Source organism: Ostrinia nubilalis, chromosome 3 (assembly GCF_963855985.1).
Source record: "Ostrinia nubilalis chromosome 3, ilOstNubi1.1, whole genome shotgun sequence".
NCBI classification, from domain to species: Eukaryota; Metazoa; Arthropoda; class Insecta; order Lepidoptera; family Crambidae; genus Ostrinia; species Ostrinia nubilalis.
This window is the reverse complement of record NC_087090.1, coordinates 6,572,397-6,594,499: the sequence shown is the minus strand read 5'-3', so window position 1 is coordinate 6,594,499 and position 22,103 is coordinate 6,572,397. Positions and strand designations below refer to the sequence as shown.

Sequence of the window (22,103 nt, the reverse complement as noted above, 5' to 3'; positions counted from 1 at the left end):
AAAGATTTATGAACTTCAAGATGACGGGATCACTTCTTGTATTAAACAGACGTTGCCACCATTTTTTTTGTACTCATTTAGAATGCAGCACTTGCAGCAATGACGTTTTACGTAGTTTGACTGACAAGTTCTTTCTGTCTCGCACTCATTTAGCCAAATATTACATGAGTGTGATTACCGGGTTTGCCCCAACTTTCGCTGCGTGACCTATAGCTGCTTATTACGTCACAAATTTTACTTGGTCTATGGAACTACACAACCAAAAATAAGTTAAAGCTAATTCAATGAAATAAATAATACATGAATTGATATAAATATCTTATTTTATTCAGTTTTCATAGAATGTAATTGCAATAATGATGGTGATAATAAAAATCATACTTTAATAATATACATAGTACAAAAATTTGACAACAAAATAGATACCTAATTTAAATTATGTAAATACAACGCCTATGTGATTTTTCGTACTTAAAATAATATTGAATTATCTACTATACTTTCTTGCAACACACTTTTGAACAATAAATCCTGATTACTTTGAAATAATGATTGAATAAACTATTGTAATGTTGTTACCAATACTGATAAATATACGTATAAAACTAGCTTTCATGTTTAACAATTTATAGTTCTATAAATGATTTAGATTATAATGGAAATAAAAAATAATTAAAAACATACATGATTAAACACAATTAAAGATCTTGCTAAACTGTTTTATCACCGAACGGCTAAAACTTAGGGACACAAGAAGGCTGATGTGACAAAATATATTTCGATTGTGACTCTGGATCTGTCACTAAACACGTCATAAAACTAAAAATGGTTTTAACAACTTACGAAATATATAAGTCAAACCATATGTAACACTAATTACTACAAATCTTTATTAAAAATGTTAATTTGCTCGTAGCACAAATATACTTTCTTCCCTGACTCATCACAGACCAAATGTAAATCCATTTAGAATTCCAATGTTTATGCTGAACTCGTCTGCAGCTCGCCGCGCGCACCCTGGGGTGACTTAGAAGCATTAAATATAATAGCATCTATAACTAACTTCTGTTCGCGGAGGAAGTTGCGAATATGAAATGCAATAACTGTTAGTGTTCCACTGGCTTGAGCTCTTTGATCTGTTTTATAAGGTAAGCCTTCTCGTCGTTGAACTGCTCGTCCTCGGAGCGGTCGGTGTGAAACTTGGTGAGGAAGTCCACCAGCTTGTCTTGATTTCGTAATAAGATGTCCAGAATGGGTTTTGGTTTATTGGGATTGGCTACAAATACCTGAAAATAGATAAATAATAAATGAGTCACAAATAAAATATTATAAAATGGTATGTCTGTATTTTTTTGTCAAAATCGCCCCTATTACAACTAAAAAAGATGGCACCGTATGTAGCTTGTGACATGCTGTCATCTTTACTAGTACAAACTGCACCTAGAATTGTATTGTACCTTAGTAATGTTGAACTGGTACTAAGTCTGAGAAATCAATGCCTAATATTTTAGCTAGTAGTTATATGAGTTAAATATAATAGAAGAATACCTTAAAAACGTGGAAAGCCTCAAACTGTATGTTGCGTGACTTCTCTTTTAACATATTCATCATGAGTTTAAGGTTATCCGGGTTGGTGATGTAACGGGTCATGATAGAGAAGTTGTGTCGATCGAGAAGTAACTCTCCAAGCAGCTTGAGACTCTGCCGTCGTGTTACATAGTTCTCCGAGTTGAGCAGTCGTTGGTAGTGGCTGAACACTTTATCATAATTAGCTTCTAGAAATTCGGCACACAACATTTTGTGTCGGGTTAGGAGTTCCTGCAATCGTAAAAAACAATAATTTATCAATATGAAATGGTAATTATAGTTATTTGAAATTTGGTTTTGTGGAATGGTAATGAGAACACACTAAACTAGCACGAATTTAACTTACGACTTACCTTAAAAGTAGAAAAGGCATCTGAGGCAATATCAAAAGTGGAAACTTCTACATAACGAAAGAAATTGTAAAAATCGTCTGAATACAACATTATCTTAGCCAAAGCCTCATATCTGGCACACTCCCTGAGCATAGTACCACAATTCGATGCTATTTCCTGGTGTTCATACCTAAAAGAGGAAAAAGAATGACTGATAATTTCATTGAATATTCCATTGTTCACTTTAACTAGTTCATGGTCCAAAACCTACATAATAATTCTGAGTCTTGATAAAATTGTTGGTGAACCAATAAAAAGAAATAAAGAACTACAACGAAAGGCCGTATTATTAATTTTATCAAACCTCACTATTTTTTGATAACACACCAAACATTTTTACTAGGCCAGTTAAGGATCTAATTCTTTTGAAAAATACTGTGAGTTTTTACAAAAATCTATTGGGTAAAAACCTAATTGAAGAATAATAATTATGTGACAAATGTCTTTAGGTTTTCAAACTTTTTCCTTATCCTTTTCCTCACCTTTTTAAATTACCTACTTGAATAGCAAAGGCAAAACATGTTGAATGATATGCAATACTTATTAAATGATTATATTACCCAGACATCAAGGTGAACAGGATCTCAGGTTTAGTGCAAATGTACTCTACGGTAGGCGAACGAGTCCCTATTTGACGCCTCAGAACATTATTGAAAACTTGTGCAACATCTTTCTTCCCCTCAAAGTCAATCCGGTTCAGATTCTAAAAATAAGGAAAAATATATTATCATTCAATTGTATGAAATCCTCTATTTTTAAATGAAAAGAAAATTGAATGGACCATCCTGCTGGAACATGTATAGCGCCATACAGGATTAAGCTAATAACCCATTAGAATAGAAAATATAAATTAATATTAACTCTCATGACAATAATTTCATTTAATTCAGTTTACCAAACTCACATAAAAATGTTGACCAATATTGTAAAAAAATATCTATTTCTACTACAAAAAGAAGTGTTACCTGAATCAGAAGAAGCAGCAAATTTGTATTATAAAGTTCCTGTGCCAACTGTGCTACTATGATGTCAGTTTGTGGCTCTGCATCTGATGTCCCATACAGCATGTTCTTTATCAACACCTGATATCATAAAATATGACGTATATTATGACAAAATTAATTAAGAACCATGTGGTATTATTACATATATCTAAAATCATAGAAAACAAACTGTAAATTAGCCAGTACTTATCAAGGTCACTTACCAAGTTTTTGCTCACATCTTCCTGAGCTTTCTCGGCCTTTTTGTCGCCTCTTTCTAACGCTGTAACAGCATCCTTCAACGATCTCACGAGCTCCGCTGGGCTTTTCTGAGACTTACCAAAAAGAGGCATAGTATTTCGATAATTTACACAGTTATTCTAAGTGATTCTGTCTACATAAGATTGTACCTGCAATATCAAGAGAAAAGACAAGGAACTTATTATCAAATCACAAGATCACAATATTTATGCATTTGCATTTCTCACAAGAATGCAAAAAACTAAAAGGAGATTTGTCAATTTCATAAAACGTTTGCCAACCTGAGGTCGAGCCAATTATTATTACAAATTCCTTAAGTTAATGTATTTCAACTATATTATTGTCGAATACTCAATTATTAGGGCAAAAACTCACTCAGAATAATTATTACAATTTTTCCTAGCAAGAACCACAGGCAAAACCAAAGAGCATAAAAGAGTAAGAGACGGCACTCCATAGATATTTTTTGAGCTCACGCACACATATGCATTTTAGAGAACGACCCGCAAATCTTTACCAACCGCACAAACTACGGGCGGAGCTACCAACATAATGCCTTATTTTCTGACAGTATTAGTGACGTTCGTAATAACTTATCGATTATCGATACTTTGCTAGGGTTGTTATTGCATATCGATATCTAGTATAGGAACCTTCAATATTTTAATGATTACTATTTTTATTTTATACTATGTGTAAGTAAAACGAAGTTTTGTAACGTAAATTATTTATTTCGAAATAAAATAGGTATATTACAATAAGTATTGAAAATGACATAGCAGTTGTAGGCATGAGGAATTATTGAAAATTATAACAAAGTACAGAAATGATAATTTTGTTAACACAACTTTTTCTAAGAAAAAATAGGATTTTTATTTATAAACATCTTTAATTTTCTTATCAGCTGATCGAACCTCAGCCTTAAGATTACTTTTCAATGCTTTGTTGCTGTGCTTTTTTACTTTTGTCAGCAAAATTGTTTTCACTTTTTATGAAGCTGTCATTAATGATTTTACAACTTTTTCTTAGAAAAAGGTAACTTAATATTTTAAACATCTTATCATAAATTTCTTTATTATGTTGTTGACATTTAAACCAACTAAAATTACAATTTGTACTCAACATTAAGAAAATGAATTTTCCAACATTTTCCATATATATCTGGTCGGCAATATGGTCATGATAAAATTGTTTAGCTTCATTTACGGTGGTACATAATTGAATTGTTGGATAAACGAGACTTTTTTTATCATGCCACCATTCGCGAAGAGATATATATGCATACAAATCATTGTCAACAGGAGTTTTCACGCTCAAACACTCTTCACAAATTAAACAAGAACTGTTCTGTAATAGTTTGGCAGCTAAATACCCGCTTACATATACTACTGGTTGGTTTTCAAGGCTACACAAATTTTCAATGGGCTGTTCCAAGTTTTCAGGGTCCGGGATAGACAACACAGGATAAAATTCAGTGTCTGTGGAATCTTGAACATTAATTTTTATTTCTGTTGTTTTTAAATTAGTTTTTAAAATGTCTTTATATTCCAGCATATGTTTATTGTTGTCTGCTTCACAATTAGCACTTCTGCTATGAGGCACTTTCAGCCCAGTAACCATGCTTGTTTTAAGCGCTGCAGTAAAGTGCGTGATAGTGGGATTTCTATTGGTTACACTGTGTTGCCTAATGATTCCAAATAAGTTTTCCAGAGAGTCTTGGTTAAACTGTCTAAGGTTCATATATTTAAACCCTTCATTCTTTAACTTTTCCCAAATATCGTTTAAGGATTTGATAGATATTTGATATCCCTTTACGCATTTAACATTTTTTAGTATCGTGTTTTCTGCTGTTATAAATTTTATGGTTTTTAACTTATCAGTATAAAAGGTCCAAGACTCAATGTGATTACTTGATGTGGAAACATTTTCCCGGATCCCTTTCTTTACGTCATTTAAAGATGATGGACCATTTGTACAATCAAATAGTTTATCTAACTGTTCAATCACAAATGCTGTATCATTGCAATCAGAAACTTCTTTCCATGCCATCATTTTTAAAATAGCTGCCACGGTATTACTCAGAGCATGCGCAGCATACTTCACCCTCATCTTAGTTTTGAATGTTGGATTTACAATGGTACTATTCAGTTTTTTAAAATTTAAAAAATTTCTGTTGTGTTCTTCTGCAACTACCAAATGCCTCCATTGTGCAATTTTTCCATCGAAAGACATATTTCCACTTTTAAAGAAATTGTTTCGTAATGATTTGAACAAGTGAGGGATGTCATAGATTATAAAAATTTTGTCATTATTTACAGAGAAAAAGTTGCTATCTATGCCTTGTCCACAGTTTCTTTTTAACATGTTAAGAGCTCCTATATTTGTAGATCCCTGATCACAAACTGTTGTTAGAACCACAAATCCGATTTCTTTTAATTTTTTGATGATGTCCGATATAATTTTTGCCAGTTTTGCTGTTGATATTGTGCCTTCCACAAAATAGTGCGCAATATATTGTTTGTATTTATGTTTAGCACCCTGTATCATAAACACTAACGCATGGTCTGCAATTTTCTTTTCTCGTCCCATGTTCTCGCCCTCTCCATAATCCACGTAGCCATCCACTTTATCAGCAATTTCGTTATAAATTATCCGTTTCTTTAACGCCATCTCGTCAAATATTAACGAGCAATATTTATTTTCCTTTGGCATACTTGATGCTTTTGCCTCTAACATATCAATTATATTTTTATTTATACCAGGCTCCATTGGTATATTTTTTAAAATCCTTTGGAGCGTTTTAGTGCTTGGTAGCGTAAACAGCTTTTGCATATAGCGGTATGCTTTAGGGGACCGTTTAAATATAGCCAAAGCATATATTTTGTTGGCTAAAGTCCACCTTTTTCCTTGTGACTTTTTTTTGTTATTCTGCACATCCTTTACTAACGATGTCAGCACTTCCGAATCTAACTTGTCTAAATTCACTCTTGACTTCGCTATATTCCTTATTGTTTTTTTTTGCATTTTGTAACTGTCGCCAAAGCCTCTTCTCTTTAATTGTAAATGTTGATGAAGTGTCTGTAATAAAAACATTTCCATTAGTAAAAAAAACAACATTAAAGCAAATTGAATTGAATATTGGTTAATTAATCAGCAATTTTACTTAGTTTTTTAAATTAGGTATGTTTTATCTTACCTTTCATTTCAATGTTTTTCTTAGGTCTTTTATAACTGTGGACTAATATTTCTGCCTGTGCATCTTGATGGCAAATGTTTTTATCATCTGAAATATTATAAATATGCAAATAAGTTTAAAATTTATTTTGTTGTTTTATGAAACATATTATTTCCAAATCAATGAATCATTATCAAGTTTTAAAAAAATGCAAAGACAGGATAATGATAGCTCTTCTCATAAAATATGAAGCGTGGGCCCACCTTCAATAACAATGACATAATATTAAATTAAAGGCATTTAGAGGTTTTAATGTTCTGCATTCTGGATGCGGTCTGCGGGTATGTCAAGACAATCTGTAAGTGGTCGTGATAAGGCAATCAGTCACGTGTGCTTTGCGTTCTTTGTTCGTATCCGCACGGTCAAATCGCATTAATATAAAATGTACAGAAACCTAGAATGTTGTACATAAATAAGTTCATTTTGACCTGACTGCAGACTGCAGAACGCATCCAGGGTGGCATTCTTTAGTTTGAGGGAAGGCATATTTTAGAAGGTAAATAATTAGTTTGTACACTTACCATGAGTAATGGGTTTATAGGTCATATGTTCTGGTGCATTGGAAGTAGAAGGAAGAGGTTCAAAAGTTGTTTTCGCAGAAATACCAGAATCTGGTATATCCACAGCTCCCAAACATGTTGAATTTAGTTGTTTGGTTGTAGTTGTAAGGGGAACTGAAAGCAGATAATGAAATGTGAATTGGGTAATAAAATGTCATGTTCTTACCCAACTTTAGGGTACAATCAGTCTAGTACATGTCTTGCTCACATTAAAAATTACTAGCTTATAAATATTATTAAACTAGCTGACCTGGCTAATTAATGTAGATTGCCTAAAATTTTTCAAATTGGTCCGGTACTTTTTTTGAAGAATTTGTATTACACAAATTACTAAAGTCCCTCTAACTCAACACACATTCTAAGCTAAATTGTGTTACGAGTGGGTTTACTACAATATTCAAGCTGTGGGGTTCTAACCCGCACTTTAGGCTATCTTGGCTTCGAGTTACGGAGCCGATCAAATACAAACAAACAATTAAATATTTCCTTTTTATATTATTAGTATAATTTTAGATAAACATACCTCGTTCAACTGGATTTGACTTCTTTGGAATGCAATATGAATGATCATAAAGAACTGTAACAAAGTATAGATATAATTAATAATTGAAATTATAATATATTATTTATTGATAAGCATACAACACATGTTTGTGGTTACAAAGAAAGAACCTTGTTAAATTGCAATCGGTTGGTTTGTTTTGGAAACCAAAGAAAATTAATTAAGACATCTAAATAATTCAGAAAAATTGATAGATAGTAAATTAAATTTAAAAAAAATAATTGAAGTCATCATCATACCTGTCTTGAGGTTTTCTTTATTGGAGTCTTTTACATGAAGAGGAAACTCTGTCAAAACTTCATCTGGCAAGATGGGATTGCTCAATTCCAATGTTGGAATAGCTGAGTTCTTCAGCCGAGTTCCTTTGGCATTGAAGGATTCAGGAGTGAAGTGCCCACCACAAACAAACTTCAGTTGGTGTAACTTTTCAATAGGTACATATGCTAAGTCTTCTATGCCAGCATTTTTAACCCACATTCGACAACTGAAATAAGAAATACCTATTAGAAAAGAAAAAGAATAACAAACTGAAATTTATTCATCAACTAATTTCTTTTAGTATTGTTATGCAATTCATTTACAGAGTACGAAACAAAATACTGAAATTAAAAATTGGTTATGGTTATTTACTGTATGATTAAAAATATTAATCCCAGCCTTTAAGTTTACACAATCAGTAAAATTATCTTGTAATAAATGAGTGTTATTAGAAACTTACCGGTCAGAATCCAGAGGAAACCTACTCAAAAGTAAGGGTGATCCACCACGACTTCGCCTCTTATTACAAATAACGCACTTCTTGTTATTTCTACTCTCCATTATCAGTAGAAGCCTAAAATGAAATAGGTATTAATTAAACAAAGCCTATAATTTCTCTCCAACCAGTGTCAATGCCCTGGTTCATGCATTTACCAGTTTTGAAAGTACATTTACATTTTCATCACATAGGGTTGTTTTTAATGAAAAATAGATTTGTAATAGATCTAATATTTCAAGTAAGTAGATAACATACCCATTAAACAGAAAAGTAAATCCCACCAAAAACATTCTGTAAAAAAACTAGCCAAGTCTCGATGGTGCTGCTTGTTTATCTCTAAAAAGTAATGAAATCTAGACAAAGTCGTGCCAAGTCTATGGTTCTTTACTGCGATTTCTTTATTATTATAGTTAATGTTGTGTGACTTGGCCGTTGAAGGGTACAAAACCAGGTGCTCCATGACACCATTGCACCAATCTGTTGCCAGAACCGCTACCCATTGACGATGGAAAATTGCCACTTGGAAAACGTTGATTTAATAACCAGTCAATTGTAGGCTTAATAAAGCTGCGTATTTCAATAATACTTATGCATGATTATTGATTATCTTAATAAAGATTGTTCAACGGCCAAGTCACACAACATTAACTATAATAATAAAGAAATCGCAGTAAAGAACCATAGACTTGGCACGACTTTGTCTAGATTTCATTACTTTTTAGAGATAAACAAGCAGCACCATCGAGACTTGGCTAGTTTTTTTACAGAATGTTTTTGGTGGGATTTCACTTCTTTTTGTAGAATGTGGCATAATAATTTAACGTCGTCGTCCTTTAATATTATCGACATTTTTTTTACGATATTAAACACATCGACCTTTAAAATGGACAACGAATCAGAATAATTGTTTTATAACTTAACCTTAGCGAACCTCACGATATAATAAACGAAACCAACCAAATTCAAATTACACAACATTCAACCAACTTGATGGACGGGGGGGGGGGGGGGGGGGGGGGTCTAGAGAGGAAAAAAAATCTGGACACCGCGGTGCAGAAAATCGACGCTCAAAGTGCTAGCGCCATCTAGCGGTGAGCGGTACAGGCGAACACCACGGTGCCGGTGTGGCGCTAGTAGTATTGGTTATGAATGTGGTGTTACTCCAGATCTTCGATTTTCCTAGTTTTTATAGTTTTCCCTTTATGTGGCCATTAAACCCTAACTCTGTACCAAATTTCAGCTCTCTGAGTTTATGGGAAGCACTAGTTCTATTTTGATGATCATCAGTGAGTGAGTGAGTGAGTGTCATAAATGCGAAACTTTGCTTTCGCTTAACTTCGGAACTAAATGACCTACAGACTTGAAATTTTGGATTTTAAGTATGTGATTATAGCTTACTAGATGACGAAAATTTCTGCGTTCTGGTCTTATCCAGAGGTTCTCAAATAGGGGCCTGAAAATGCGGCGAAATGGTTCCAGTAAAGATGGTACGGCAGTGTTTGCTTCGCGCTCGACTTGGCGGGGGCACTGCCGTGCCCCCAGATAAGAGTTTAAACTTCTGTAGAAGTTGAAACACAGCTTATTTAAAAGAGTCTCTATCTCACAAAAAACATAACACTGAACAGCAAACTTTATCACGCCCGATACGGAGGAACTTAATCAACTCAACGTAAACGACAGAAAAGTTTATTTACAGTAATATTGCACCAAATCTGAGAAAATAACTTCACACGAATCAATTCGCCGGTTTAAAACTCAAACTCAATTGACAGACATTTTTTTTCATTTGTCAAACTAACAATACTACCAACATAAGGACACTAACAATTATTTTTAGTATGGTGGTATTGATCCGCGGGTTCCCCTGCTATAGTGAAATCAATCCAAAATGCACTTTATTACTTAAGGGATAAGGTTGTATATCAATTGCTACATATAGAGACTAGTTTTTGTATGAGAAGTGTCTACCCACTGGGCAAAACGAACAGCTGTGATGTCAAATGTCAGTCAATAGAATGATTGCCAGATAAGATAACAAATAAAAGAGTTGCCAGCCTTCAGTCACTTGACGACCGGCTATTGGCTATCGTTTTAGAAAAAGTTACACACTTTATTTTGGTGCCTTTGGACAAATAAGTTGATCAAAAAATCCATAGGCATATAGATCGTAGTAACACCAATACAGAAAAGGTGCGCGTGTCAGTTCAGTTCAAACTGTCAAAAAAAGAATTTGAGGTTAGGAAATAGGCTGGGAATTTTATATCCGAAATTATAATTTATCTTTTGCGAGTGAACTGGAGAGTAATTAATAGTTAATTTGGCACCAGCCATGGCAGACTCTACTGGCGAGAAGTTGTCCAAGAAGTGAGTATTTTCTGAGATCCTGTCCTATACATTCGGACAAGATGATCATAAAAAGTATTGCAACGTTACCTGCGGCTTTCATCAGAAATCCAAGACTTCTTCGATTCCAGAATTTTTCGGCTTCTATCAGTAAAGGGTTGGTTGAGTTTATGTTCATAAATCTATTTTTTTCCAAAAATATTCAAATTCGAATGTTCTGTTTTTTTTGTAGTGAATTGAAAAGGAGGTTAAAAGCTGAGCAAAAGTTGAAGGAAAAGGCAGAAAAGGTGGCACAGCAGCCTGTTGTTACCGCAACAGCAGAAAAGAAATCTTCCAAGCCAGAGGAAGAGATAAGTCCAAATGAATATTATAAGTTAAGGACAACAGCTGTTGCAGCTCTCAAAAATGGTGACAAAGAGGATCATCCTTATCCACACAAGTTCACGGTTACGACTTCACTGGAAGAGTTTATTGAGAAGTACAACAACCTTGCTAGTGGTGAGGTGTTAGAAAATGTAACCCTCTCAGTTGCTGGTAGAGTTCACTCTATCAGAGAATCTGGAACTAAGCTAGTTTTTTATGACTTAAGAGGAGAAGGTGTTAAAATACAGGTCAGTCTTATTTATTAGGCATAAACACCTGTCTTGTTCTGCATTAAAAGAAAACAATATAATAGGTACTGTAGTATTGAATGACTAACTTCTATATCATCAATGATTGCAGGTGATGGCTAATGCAAAATTGTATGAATCGGAAGAAAAGTTTGCATCAGATACTGATAAACTGAGAAGAGGTGATATTATTGGGTGTGTAGGACATCCTGGAAAGACTAAGAAGGGGGAACTGTCAATCATTCCCAAGAAAATACAGCTTCTGGCTCCATGCTTGCACATGCTGCCTCACTTACATTTTGGTCTCAAGGACAAGGAAACACGATTCAGGAAGAGATACTTAGATCTTATCCTAAATGATAAAGTAAGTTTCAAAATACAAATTGAATATTACTTATGAATTTAAAACTTTAAGTTAACACAAATTAATTTTTTAAAATTTACAGGTCAGACAAATTTTCTATACAAGAGCAAAAATTATTGCCTATGTAAGACGGTTTCTAGATAATCTGGGTTTCTTGGAAATTGAGACTCCAATGATGAACATGATTCCTGGGGGTGCTACAGCCAAACCCTTCATCACTCATCACAACGATTTGAACATGGATCTGTATATGAGAATAGCTCCAGAACTGTACCACAAAATGCTAGTGGTTGGAGGCTTGGACAGAGTGTATGAAATCGGAAGGCAGTTCCGCAATGAAGGCATAGATTTAACCCACAATCCTGAGTTCACAACATGTGAATTTTATATGGCCTATGCTGATTACCATGATGTAATGACCATCACGGAATCAATGATTTCAGGAATGGTGAAGAGTATTCATGGAACTTACAAGGTATTTTTTCACTCTTGATTAGTAAACAGTAATAAGAAAAGTTTTTAATGTACATACCTACATGTATTTTAATTTTTTTCAGATTAAATATCATCCTGATGGCCCAGAAGGTGAGGAAGTAGAGATTGACTTCACCCCTCCATTTGCAAGAGTGCCAATGATTGCAACAATAGAAAAGGTTTTAAATGTGAAATTGCCACCACCTGACCAGTTTCACTCTGCTGAAACCAATGCACTGCTGAGCCAGCTGTGTGAGAAACATGAGGTATAAAAATGCATTGTATTTTTCAATCACTTTACTGTGTGAACTGTACACTACTAACAGATATTTTTATGTTTTGTCTTTGTAGGTAGAATGCCCACCACCAAGGACGACAGCAAGACTTCTTGATAAACTGGTTGGTGAATTCTTGGAGGATAAATGTATAAATCCTACATTTATTTTGGATCATCCACAAATCATGAGTCCCTTGTCTAAATACCATAGGGATATTCCAGGTCTAACTGAAAGGTAATTGATATGTTAGATACTAAGACTGGGGCTGATATTAAAAATTTTTGTGCCAGGAAATGAATTCTATGAATGACTAAAATATCTAAATCCCACTGTATTTTACAGGTTTGAATTGTTTGTGATGAAAAAAGAAATATGCAATGCATACACAGAGTTAAATGATCCAGCTACTCAGAGGGAGCGGTTTGAGCAGCAAGCCAAGGACCGTGCAGCTGGTGATGATGAGGCTCCTCCAACTGATGAAGGTTTTTGTACGGCTCTCGAATATGGGCTGCCACCAACTGGAGGCTGGGGCTTAGGAATTGACAGACTGACTATGTTCCTTACTGACTCAAACAACATCAAGGTTAGTTTCGAAAAGTTTTTTTGTGAAATAACTGTGGCACACAGTAGCTCTTTATTAAAACTTCTTCATTGTAAATGTTTCAGGAAGTATTGCTGTTCCCGGCCATGAAGCCAGATGACCCTAATAAAAACAACACTGAAGAGGAAAAGGCAACTGAATCAACATCACTACCAAATGGAAAATAATCACCAGTTATTAAGAATACAGTTTATTGTTTGTTTACTTTGTTCCAAGCTATTTACTATACCGTAACAATGTTTTGTCTGTTTACTAACCCTTATTTGCTTACAAATAAATTATCAAACTTCTTAGAAAAATGATTTTATCTTGTTCATTTTATTGCCTGCCTTAGATATTAAAATTGGTTTGCTATAAGTTAAGCATCATAAATGCACAAATTCTTACTATGTGTCTATTTGGGTATTTCAGAACTTTGGAAGTTCTTCATTGATGCAGGTTGAATTATAGTGCTCACCTAAGCTATACATATGGCGATGATAAGTAATTACTAAGGGAGGACCTTCAAATTCATTACCCTGCTCTATACATTCAGGCCCTGTGGCCTGGATAATGTTTATGGGGTTCTTTAAAACATTAGACAAAGCTCGGATTTCTAATTGTCCTCCCCACACAGCTGTATTCGTAATCTTATCACAATAAGCCTCAAATTCATCATCATTGAGCATCTCTAGAGTATCGGGATTGGTCATAAAGGGCAAAAAATCATCCTTATTCTGTCTAACATAAGAAGCAACCTTTTTTCTTAAATCTGCTGTTGCTATAATTTCATTTTTTTTTATTAACATCTGATGAGCTACTGCTTTGTAGAGGCAATCTCCATCAGAAGGTATAGCAAAAATTTTTAGATTTCTCTTCTTTAGCCTAGCTGAAATTTCTTGAATTTCTTGGTTCCTGGGGCCATGTAAATTTTCTTTTTCTTGTAATTTAATTTGTAGTTCTCTTTCTTTCTCCTGCTGCGACTTTTTATCGCGACGTTTTTGTGCTTTTGAAATTTTTATTTTTGCTACCTCATTTTCCATATTATCTAAATTATTATCATTGGATTCATGTACTTCTTTTAATCCATCTTTTTGCTCAGCTTCTAGTAATTCTTGTTGATGGCGATTATCCATTTCAATTTCTAATCTTACTATCTCGGCCAAGATTTCCTTTTTCTTCGTTTTATCATTTTTAGCAGCTTTCTTTAATGCTTGGATTTGAGCTTGTAGTTCTTTCTTTTCCTTTCTGTGTCTTACTTCGATGGAGGAATCGCAATTGTCCTCAAGTTCCATTTGTATTGTTTTGAAAGTTATTTGTCAAATTTTAATTTAAATGCAAGCACTGAAATAATTAATGTATAATTAGAATAATTATTATTTAAAGGGCATTGGGTGGCACTGGCGATAAATTTAAACAAAAAGATTTATTTTTTTAGGTTATTTTTCGTGCAATAAATTTTTTTACTCGCGTCGCCTGACATTATTTTTTTTCTATGATCTATATGCTCGGTCCAATTAGGGTTTATGTTTCTTGATTATTTTATGTATAGGACGCTCAATGAAAGTTGAGGCGAACACGTACTCACACAAAAAACATTCAATCAAGTGTATTGCACTATTTGCACTTAGTCTTAGTGCAATCGCATAATTGCATGATCGCATGCAGCAAATTAATCGTCCGCGCAGACAGTGCGTATAGATAATAGATACTTTTGGACTGTTTGGAAGGTTTAATCTATCTAGTAGTTGTATTATCTTTGGATCTGCTACCTCGCTGCTATTGTCAATCATCAAGCTGTCATTGGACTCGTCCGTTTCTCCTAGAGATGGGTTATACTAGGTAAATTTGATACTAGGTGCACCTATTCCAAGTATTTATTAATACGTGATCCAAATACCTGTTCCACTTAGTACGTAGTAATTTACCATACTTGACGCGACTAGTGCGGACTAATCCACGTATTATGACTTTAAAATACAATTTTCTTTGAAAAGATCCACTCGTAGTATTAATAATGCAATTTGAAATTGAATAATAATGTTTTTGCTGGTTGTTGATTGATTGATATCCTCCCTTCATACTTCAACAGGCTTAGGACTGTCAACTTAAAAGTTGGCGTATTTAAAAGATATCAATTTCATAAAAATATTTACATAATTTTTTCTATTTTTTATTTATGCAATTATCACGGACGCGTGACAACAAACCAAAACAAACCTGTCGGAAGAATAAAAACTGGTTTTTTACCGGCTAGTCAACAAGGAGTGAGCTGGATGAGAGAGAACAAAAATTAAAATATTCAAAACCTTACCTGTGTACAAATAGAGTTTAAATTACGTAATACATCAAACACCTATTCCTATCTCACACCTGCCTGCGCTCAAATTTGTTTGTCAGACAGAGACGGAGTGAATCTCTACGTTCGCACATAAGCTTAGCGAGAAATACGCGGTGCGCGTAATACACGACTACGGATTATGCAATAATAACCTCTATTACTTTGATGGTAGGGTCGGAAATCGTGTAATTTAAAAAATACTTAGCGAGAAATACGCGGTGCGCGTAATACACGACTACGGATTATGCAATAATAACCTCTATTACTTTGATGGTAGGGTCGGAAATCGTGTAATTTAAAAAATACTAGGTGGATCAAGTATTTTAAAAATTGGAATAGGTGCCACTTAGTACTGTAAAATACCTAGTGTGTGGATCTGTTCTAGTAAATACGTCTCATCTCTAGTTTGAAACTAGAGATGAGACGAGGAGAAACTAGTAGTTTCTCCTGTCACACATCCTCATCATTTATTTTAGTCAACCGCCAAGCCGTTTGTTTCTACAATTTACATTTTGTATGATTAATTAATTGATTTAAATGTGGTAGATTTTCTAAAGTTCGAAAATATGAATCCTTGTTTTGTTGCAACTCCTCAAGTAGATACGGAAGGCGATGGTAGATGGAATAGTATCGTAAGTGCCATCAATGAATTTATAATTGATTATTTTCGCGATCGTAGCTACTGCTGCAAGGTTTCTACGTGGTCCTATAATATTTTACCGCTGTCAAGTAATTTTATTAATTAGTGAAAATATATCGCACAGCAATTACCGTTGTTAAATTGGAATCATTAATTAAGTGTAATACTTATTTCCTGGCCTACTTTTGATTGTATTTTGTAATAATTAAGTATCATTTATATTCCAGCACAATAGGTTTCTATCTGATGCGAAAGGAAAGGATGCAGACGTAATTTTTATAGGAGATTCAATTTTACAAGCTTTAGAACACACCGAAGTCTGGAACCAATGGTTTGCTCCACTTCACTGCCTGAACTTTAGTATCCACAAGGATCAGACTCAAAATGTCTTATGGCGCATCAAAAATGGAGAATTGGATCATGTGGACCCAAAAGTAAGAAAGCAATTATTACTAGTTACTCCAATTAGAAATCATGTCCTAGATAAATCATATTTATTGTAAAAATATTAACTACTTAACCACAAATGATTCTAAATAAGTGTACTTTATCTAACAAATATTACAGCAAAGTTAATATACTTAATATCGATGAAGTATTTCATTACAATAATGTAATTTCAGGTAATAGTAGTGCATGTTGGCACCAATAATGTTGAACACACCCCCGAGCAGGTGTGTGAAGGTATCTTAGAGATTGTCAAGACTATCAGGGAGAAACACCCAAGTGCTTATATTGTATTACCTGTAAGTATGTCTCATGCATCATTTGCCTACATTAATCACTTTAACATACTATTTTTTATTAATTGATTTAATTGTATCTTTTCTTTTTCAGAGCCTTTTACCTCGCGGTCAATATCCCAACATTTTGAGAGAAAAGAATGCTAAAATTAATCAACTCCTAAAAGAAAAGGTTGTAAATATGAATAAGGTAGAAATGGTGTCAATAGATAAAGGTTTCATTCAAAATGATGGCACCATAAGCCATCACGACATGCATGACTACCTCATTCCAACTAATGCAGCCTGTCGAAAGGCCTTTGAACCCATTTATGACCTGCTTCAGCAAATATTGTCTGAAGGTGAACCAGAAAAAGACCTAACACCATCTGAATAGGTATGAGGTTTTAACCATCAATCCTAAAGATGGTAAATGAATTTATAGCTTTTTATTGTGCAGCAAGCTCATTGTGATGAAACAGTACTTACAGTTAGCTTTTTTATATAGGCTTAAGTATGTATTTTAGAAATATTTTAAAGTTATTAACATGTACATTCCAAATTAGACTTATATTTTTCTTATTGGCTGTGTCTTTTACACCTAATTTCTTTATAATTATCAAAGTGACTTGTTGAAGTGTGTAATTTTTCACTGTTTATTTGTTATTTTGTAATATAGTAGCTTACCTGAAAGAGCTCAGAGATAGGTTTCAGGAAGTTGTAAGGATACAAAACCACTATGGAATGTGTCACTTGAGATCCAAGAAGAGGCCTATATTCAGCATTGGGCATCTGAAGTCTTAAATGATGATAGATGAATAACACATTACCATAGCATTATAGGTTTTGGTACTTTGAATATTGTTAACTTGGCTTTTATTACCAGTCTAGTAAGCAACTCCATTTGAGGACCTATTGCAAGATTTATTTGAATCATATGATTAAGAAAAAGTTCAATAATAGCATATCAAAAGAATATTCTGAAAATCCATGTAATTCTATAAGTGTTTTATTGAACAACATGAAAAAACCAATTTGATAGTCTTAACTTTTTAAGATCACAATTGAATATTTTGCTGAATATAAACTTGTTTTCTAAAATGTATAATGCATAAATTTATGAAGTACAGTCTCACATTTAATTTGATTGTATACCATGGTTTTAATGGAATTGATTGCTACCAAAGATATTATATTTATATTTCCAACCAAAGTTTATGTGAATATTCCTTTGTGTAACAGTAAACATAAATTAACAATATTTTTGATATTTACATGTAAAGGCAATATTATTTGTTAACAAACAACTAACATTTGATCAATTTGTGTCAACTAGTATGTCTGTAATTTATGAAATATGCATGTAGGTACTTTATTTTTCAATATTGAAATCCCTCTAGTGAAGTATGGTATTATCACAGTAGCATTATGTGTAGCTAGTTATTTATGTATAAGGTACTTTTAGGTACTCAAGTTGCCAAACATACATACTGCTTGAATCTCAAATTGTTAAGTATTTATTTGCATGAAAGAAGCTTGAGAGTAACAGTGCAATTTTTTCAATGAAATGTTTAAAAAATAAACTGTTTTTATTATAACCAAACCACCCCAAGTGATAAAAACAATACAATTTATATTTGTTTAGAATAACATTTATTAATGTCCCATAAATTAATAATCATTCTAATATTAAGTAACTACAAATGACTACTATAAACATAGAGATAAATTATTACATAATATAATAAAACTAAGCACTAATATTTATTCATTAGCCTCCTATAGTAAAGACTAAACGGCAGGGTAGTGTTCTGCATCTGAAGTGACTTATCAAAGATATTGAAATTAGCTTTTTGTAGTTTTTTCAAGTATGCCTCAACGGCAGCTGCAGGCAAAAATATTTGATTCACTATTTTTGGTATTGCTATTTTTCTGGCCTGAAAAGAAGTTGTTAAAAATATAAAGTACACATTCTAAAATAATGCATAATTTTGTACAATAGTACATTTTACATAGTAACAAACCTTTTCCAAGTGACTATTAGCCTGGCTGGCAACTTCAAATGTAACATTTCTCATATTTTCACTGTCAATACCTCTTAAAACTTCCTCTTGGCTAATACCATGCTTCATGAGTATATCCATAGGAAGAGACATAATTTTATGATTATTTGAAACATAGATTGATCTGGAAATTGGATAAAGAAATTTTTATGTTATGTCATTGTTGATCATGAACATTTATTGAATAGATATCACCTTTAAATCTCACCTAAGGACATTAGCTATTCCTTGGGCTTTTCCTAAGTGGGAAGCAGCATGGTCTGCATGTATATCAGCAACACCTGCTACATTTAAAAGCAAATAATATATAGGTGAAACAGCATCCTCTGCATATCTTTCCAAATCTTCTAAGCTACGGAAGTAGCGTGTTTTAATTAAACCACTTCTCGACGTCACCAGTCTCTCTAAATGTCGTCTAGGTAAGGAATAGCAGCTACACACCTGTAACAAAATGCCGTTATAATTCTTTTTATAGAAATAAATAAGTCATGTTAACTTAGTGTCCAAAGACATTACTTTGAATAGTTCTTGTGCAATAGGATTTGCTGGAATATTTTGTTGTTTCTGGTCTTTTTTGAATATTATAGTCAGCGCATCATGCCAGAACTGAAGCCTGAATGCTGCTGTCTGCGGGTCCGTGGTCTGGTCCTGTATTCGAGCTACTTCTACATTAAAAGCTCTTACAACCAGGGCTGGCGACCGAATGGCTTTCGTCATTAGTAGAGTCGCTAGGAAATTCTCATAGTCGTGCTGTCTATCTGTAAAACAACAACAAAGTACCAGAAATTGTCAAAATTATGTAATAAAAACACTGCAGAACCCGTGTTAAAGCAGAAAAATACCTAACAATGTTTGCACAGTATTTTAAAGAATTCTTATTGGAAGATGCATTTCTAACGAACGGCCCAAAAACAATAACCGGGTTTTTAAATACACTATTCAAGTACAATAAATTACGTAGTTTCATTATTATTTTATTCTATTTACAAATGCAGAGATCTGAAATAGGTTATTTTTGAAGTTTTGACATTTGACAAAACGAAAAGCTCACTCATGTCAATGTCATGGTACTTTTTTTTATACGAAGAACGTCCACAGAATAAAATGTTATTATTTATTACTTTTACTCTTTTTATCTGGATGATATTTTGGAACTTTAAACAAACCTGCTATTGATGATCTTTATTTCTAGTGAAATTTTGGCTATAGTTCCAAAATACAGAGCCCCGATTACGGTAACTTTTAACGTCTACAATCCAGACACGCTTCTCGATTCTGCGATACGATTGGTCAAAACAGCTGACGTACGCTGTTGAACGACCAATCGTATCGCAGAATCGAGAAGCGTGTCTGGATTCATCATTTCAGCCACAGGACGTCCACTGCTGAACATAGGCCTCCCCCAATGACTTCCACATCGCACGGTTGGTAGCGGCCTGCATCCAGCGCCTTCCCGCTACCTTTATCAGGTGTCTGGATTGTTGACGTTAAAAATTACCGTAATCGGGGCTCTGGACTGTCCTATCGATGACATTGACAGTGGGGCGCCACCGTCAATACCGGATCGCTGGTTCCGATTTTTTCCATGTTGGAAACCATATAGTTGAACGATGGTAGCGCCCCCCTGTCATTGAGTTTGGTGGGACAGTTCAGCGTGGGTCATCTATAACAATGATTGCAGATGGATAAGATTGATTATAAATCATAAAAAAAATAAAAGGTTGTTGTTTTGTTTAGTACACATCGCCTGCCAAAGTGCCAAAGGAGACTTCACTTGTTTTTACCGCCACATAAAATATCAGAGTTTGGTTTCCGCCTTTACTGTCTTCTTACATTCTTGGTTTCCCTGCGTGATCGAATCAGAAATGAGGAAATCCGTAGGAGAACCAGAGTGACTGACATAGCCCGCAGAATCGCTAAAATCAAGTGGCAGTGGGCGGGGCACCATAGTCCTCGTAGAGCTGAAGGCCGCTGGGGCAGGAAAGTTCTTGAGTGGCGACTACGAGCCGGAAGACGTAGCGTGGGCAGGCCTCCCACTAGGTGGACCGACAATCTGTTAAAGGTCGCGGGCGGGAGGTGCCTGGATGCGAGCGGCGCAGGACCGGTCTTTGTAGAAATCTTTGGGGGAGGCCTTTGTCCAGCAGTGGACGTCTTTCGGCTGAAACGAACGAACGAACATTCTTGGAAAACTCAAAATAAGGTAAGTGCCCCCTACTTCGGTATATTAAGGCTCTTACGACTTTAACATTTTATTTAAAAATAACCAAGCATGATATCAGTATGAAAGCTTTTTTATGCTAAACTTTGGTCTTTTGACAGTAAGTTAATACATAATTTATAGTTATATAGTTTGAACTTTTTTTTATATTAATTGTTCTGCGGACCTCTTGTTTGGATCCTGTTTCGTGACAAAATTTTGCTCTGTTTCTAAGTTCGTGAACTCATGTCCCCTATTTCGGGATAAGGTTTTATGCATCCAGTTAAGATATTTTAATAATGATTGAGGGTTTAATAAATTTAAAAACTATAATAAAAATTTTGAATAAAATAATTATGTGAAATTGACTATATTACTTGCCTGAAATATTCATAAGAAATAATGCGTCTAGTATAATATTTTGATTTGTTATTTCTAACAATATGTGAAAATATTTATATAACCATTAGAAATGTAGGGGGGGGGGGACCTTAACCCCCCCCCCCCCCCTTCGTACCCATAAAATTTTGATTTTTTATTTCTAGAGATAGGTGAAAATATTTATATAACCATTAGAAATGTGGGACTTACACCCCCCCCCCCCCTTCGTACCCATAAAATTTTGATTTGTAACCCCCCCCCCCCCTTCTCCCCATAATCCCACCCCTGGAGCTGTTTCAAGTGAGGGTAGCCCCCCCCCCCCCCCCCTGAAAATAACCACAGATACGCCAATAACTCATAATAAAAAGTAAGTAATTAATTAATTTCTTAGGTAGGTAAGTATTAAAAACTAAAAAATATATCGATTTCTTTCATGGTATGTGTCATAAAAGTACCTAACACCATACATTTATATATCACGAACTTGGAAAAAAGTAACAATAATACGGTTCCTTGTTTCGTGATACTGATTATTCCAAATTCCCCAAGTAAAATTCATGGATTATTGTCAAAATGTGTCAATTAACTATTATCTATCCCATATACAATACAAATAAACAAAGATTAATAAAACAAATCAAAATAAAACCAAAATTATGCTGGTACTACTTATGCTAATTTATCTTAAAATTGGTCATATATGTGAACTTCAAACTCGTGTCATATAAATTCTAGTGAACGAAACATATACCGAATTTAGGTCATGAGAAAC

At 34.1% G+C, this 22,103-nt stretch overlaps 5 protein-coding genes across 8 annotated transcripts; 2 read left to right on the top strand and 3 right to left on the bottom strand.

The window, feature by feature from the left end:
• Positions 1-305: 305 nt before the first annotated feature.
• Positions 306-3,649, bottom strand: LOC135087765 (protein Mo25). 2 transcript variants are annotated; one of them, XM_063982554.1, is made up of 7 exons: positions 3,599-3,649; positions 3,187-3,372; positions 2,945-3,061; positions 2,540-2,682; positions 1,941-2,109; positions 1,549-1,818; positions 306-1,286 (listed from the first exon to the last, which is right to left on the bottom strand). In XM_063982554.1, exons 2-7 carry the CDS (start codon positions 3,313-3,315, stop codon positions 1,107-1,109), a joined length of 1,008 nt encoding a protein of 335 aa, XP_063838624.1. In that variant the 5' UTR covers positions 3,316-3,372; positions 3,599-3,649; the 3' UTR covers positions 306-1,106. The 2 variants fall into 2 exon arrangements, with proteins under 2 accessions (XP_063838624.1, XP_063838623.1); XM_063982553.1 differs by lacking the exon at positions 3,599-3,649 and adding an exon at positions 3,505-3,592.
• A 6,877-nt stretch (positions 3,650-10,526) lies between these two features.
• On the top strand, positions 10,527-13,310 carry LOC135087753 (lysine--tRNA ligase). 2 transcript variants are annotated; one of them, XM_063982533.1, is made up of 8 exons: positions 10,527-10,701; positions 10,913-11,291; positions 11,404-11,655; positions 11,738-12,130; positions 12,213-12,395; positions 12,481-12,641; positions 12,750-12,990; positions 13,074-13,310. In XM_063982533.1, exons 1-8 carry the CDS (start codon positions 10,667-10,669, stop codon positions 13,173-13,175), a joined length of 1,746 nt encoding a protein of 581 aa, XP_063838603.1. In that variant the 5' UTR covers positions 10,527-10,666; the 3' UTR covers positions 13,176-13,310. The 2 variants fall into 2 exon arrangements, with proteins under 2 accessions (XP_063838603.1, XP_063838602.1); XM_063982532.1 differs by lacking the exon at positions 10,527-10,701 and adding an exon at positions 10,708-10,837.
• Positions 13,183-14,485, bottom strand: LOC135087754 (deubiquitinase OTUD6B). Its single transcript, XM_063982534.1, has one exon. The coding sequence runs from the start codon at positions 14,280-14,282 to the stop codon at positions 13,416-13,418; it is 867 nt and encodes a 288-aa protein (XP_063838604.1). The 5' UTR covers positions 14,283-14,485; the 3' UTR covers positions 13,183-13,415.
• A 1,297-nt stretch (positions 14,486-15,782) lies between these two features.
• On the top strand, positions 15,783-18,038 carry LOC135087767 (platelet-activating factor acetylhydrolase IB subunit beta homolog). Its single transcript, XM_063982557.1, has 4 exons — positions 15,783-15,960; positions 16,196-16,402; positions 16,592-16,714; positions 16,806-18,038. The coding sequence occupies exons 1-4, from the start codon at positions 15,895-15,897 to the stop codon at positions 17,085-17,087; spliced, it is 678 nt and encodes a 225-aa protein (XP_063838627.1). The 5' UTR covers positions 15,783-15,894; the 3' UTR covers positions 17,088-18,038.
• A 313-nt stretch (positions 18,039-18,351) lies between these two features.
• Positions 18,352-19,773, bottom strand: LOC135087766 (NADH dehydrogenase (ubiquinone) complex I, assembly factor 6). Of its 2 annotated transcripts, none has more exons than XM_063982555.1 (5): positions 19,596-19,773; positions 19,270-19,507; positions 18,962-19,194; positions 18,715-18,877; positions 18,352-18,627 (listed from the first exon to the last, which is right to left on the bottom strand). In XM_063982555.1, exons 1-5 carry the CDS (start codon positions 19,718-19,720, stop codon positions 18,448-18,450), a joined length of 939 nt encoding a protein of 312 aa, XP_063838625.1. In that variant the 5' UTR covers positions 19,721-19,773; the 3' UTR covers positions 18,352-18,447. The 2 variants fall into 2 exon arrangements, with proteins under 2 accessions (XP_063838625.1, XP_063838626.1); XM_063982556.1 differs by having other exon boundaries at positions 19,270-19,511; positions 19,596-19,680.
• Between the last annotated feature and the right edge of the window lie 2,330 nt (positions 19,774-22,103).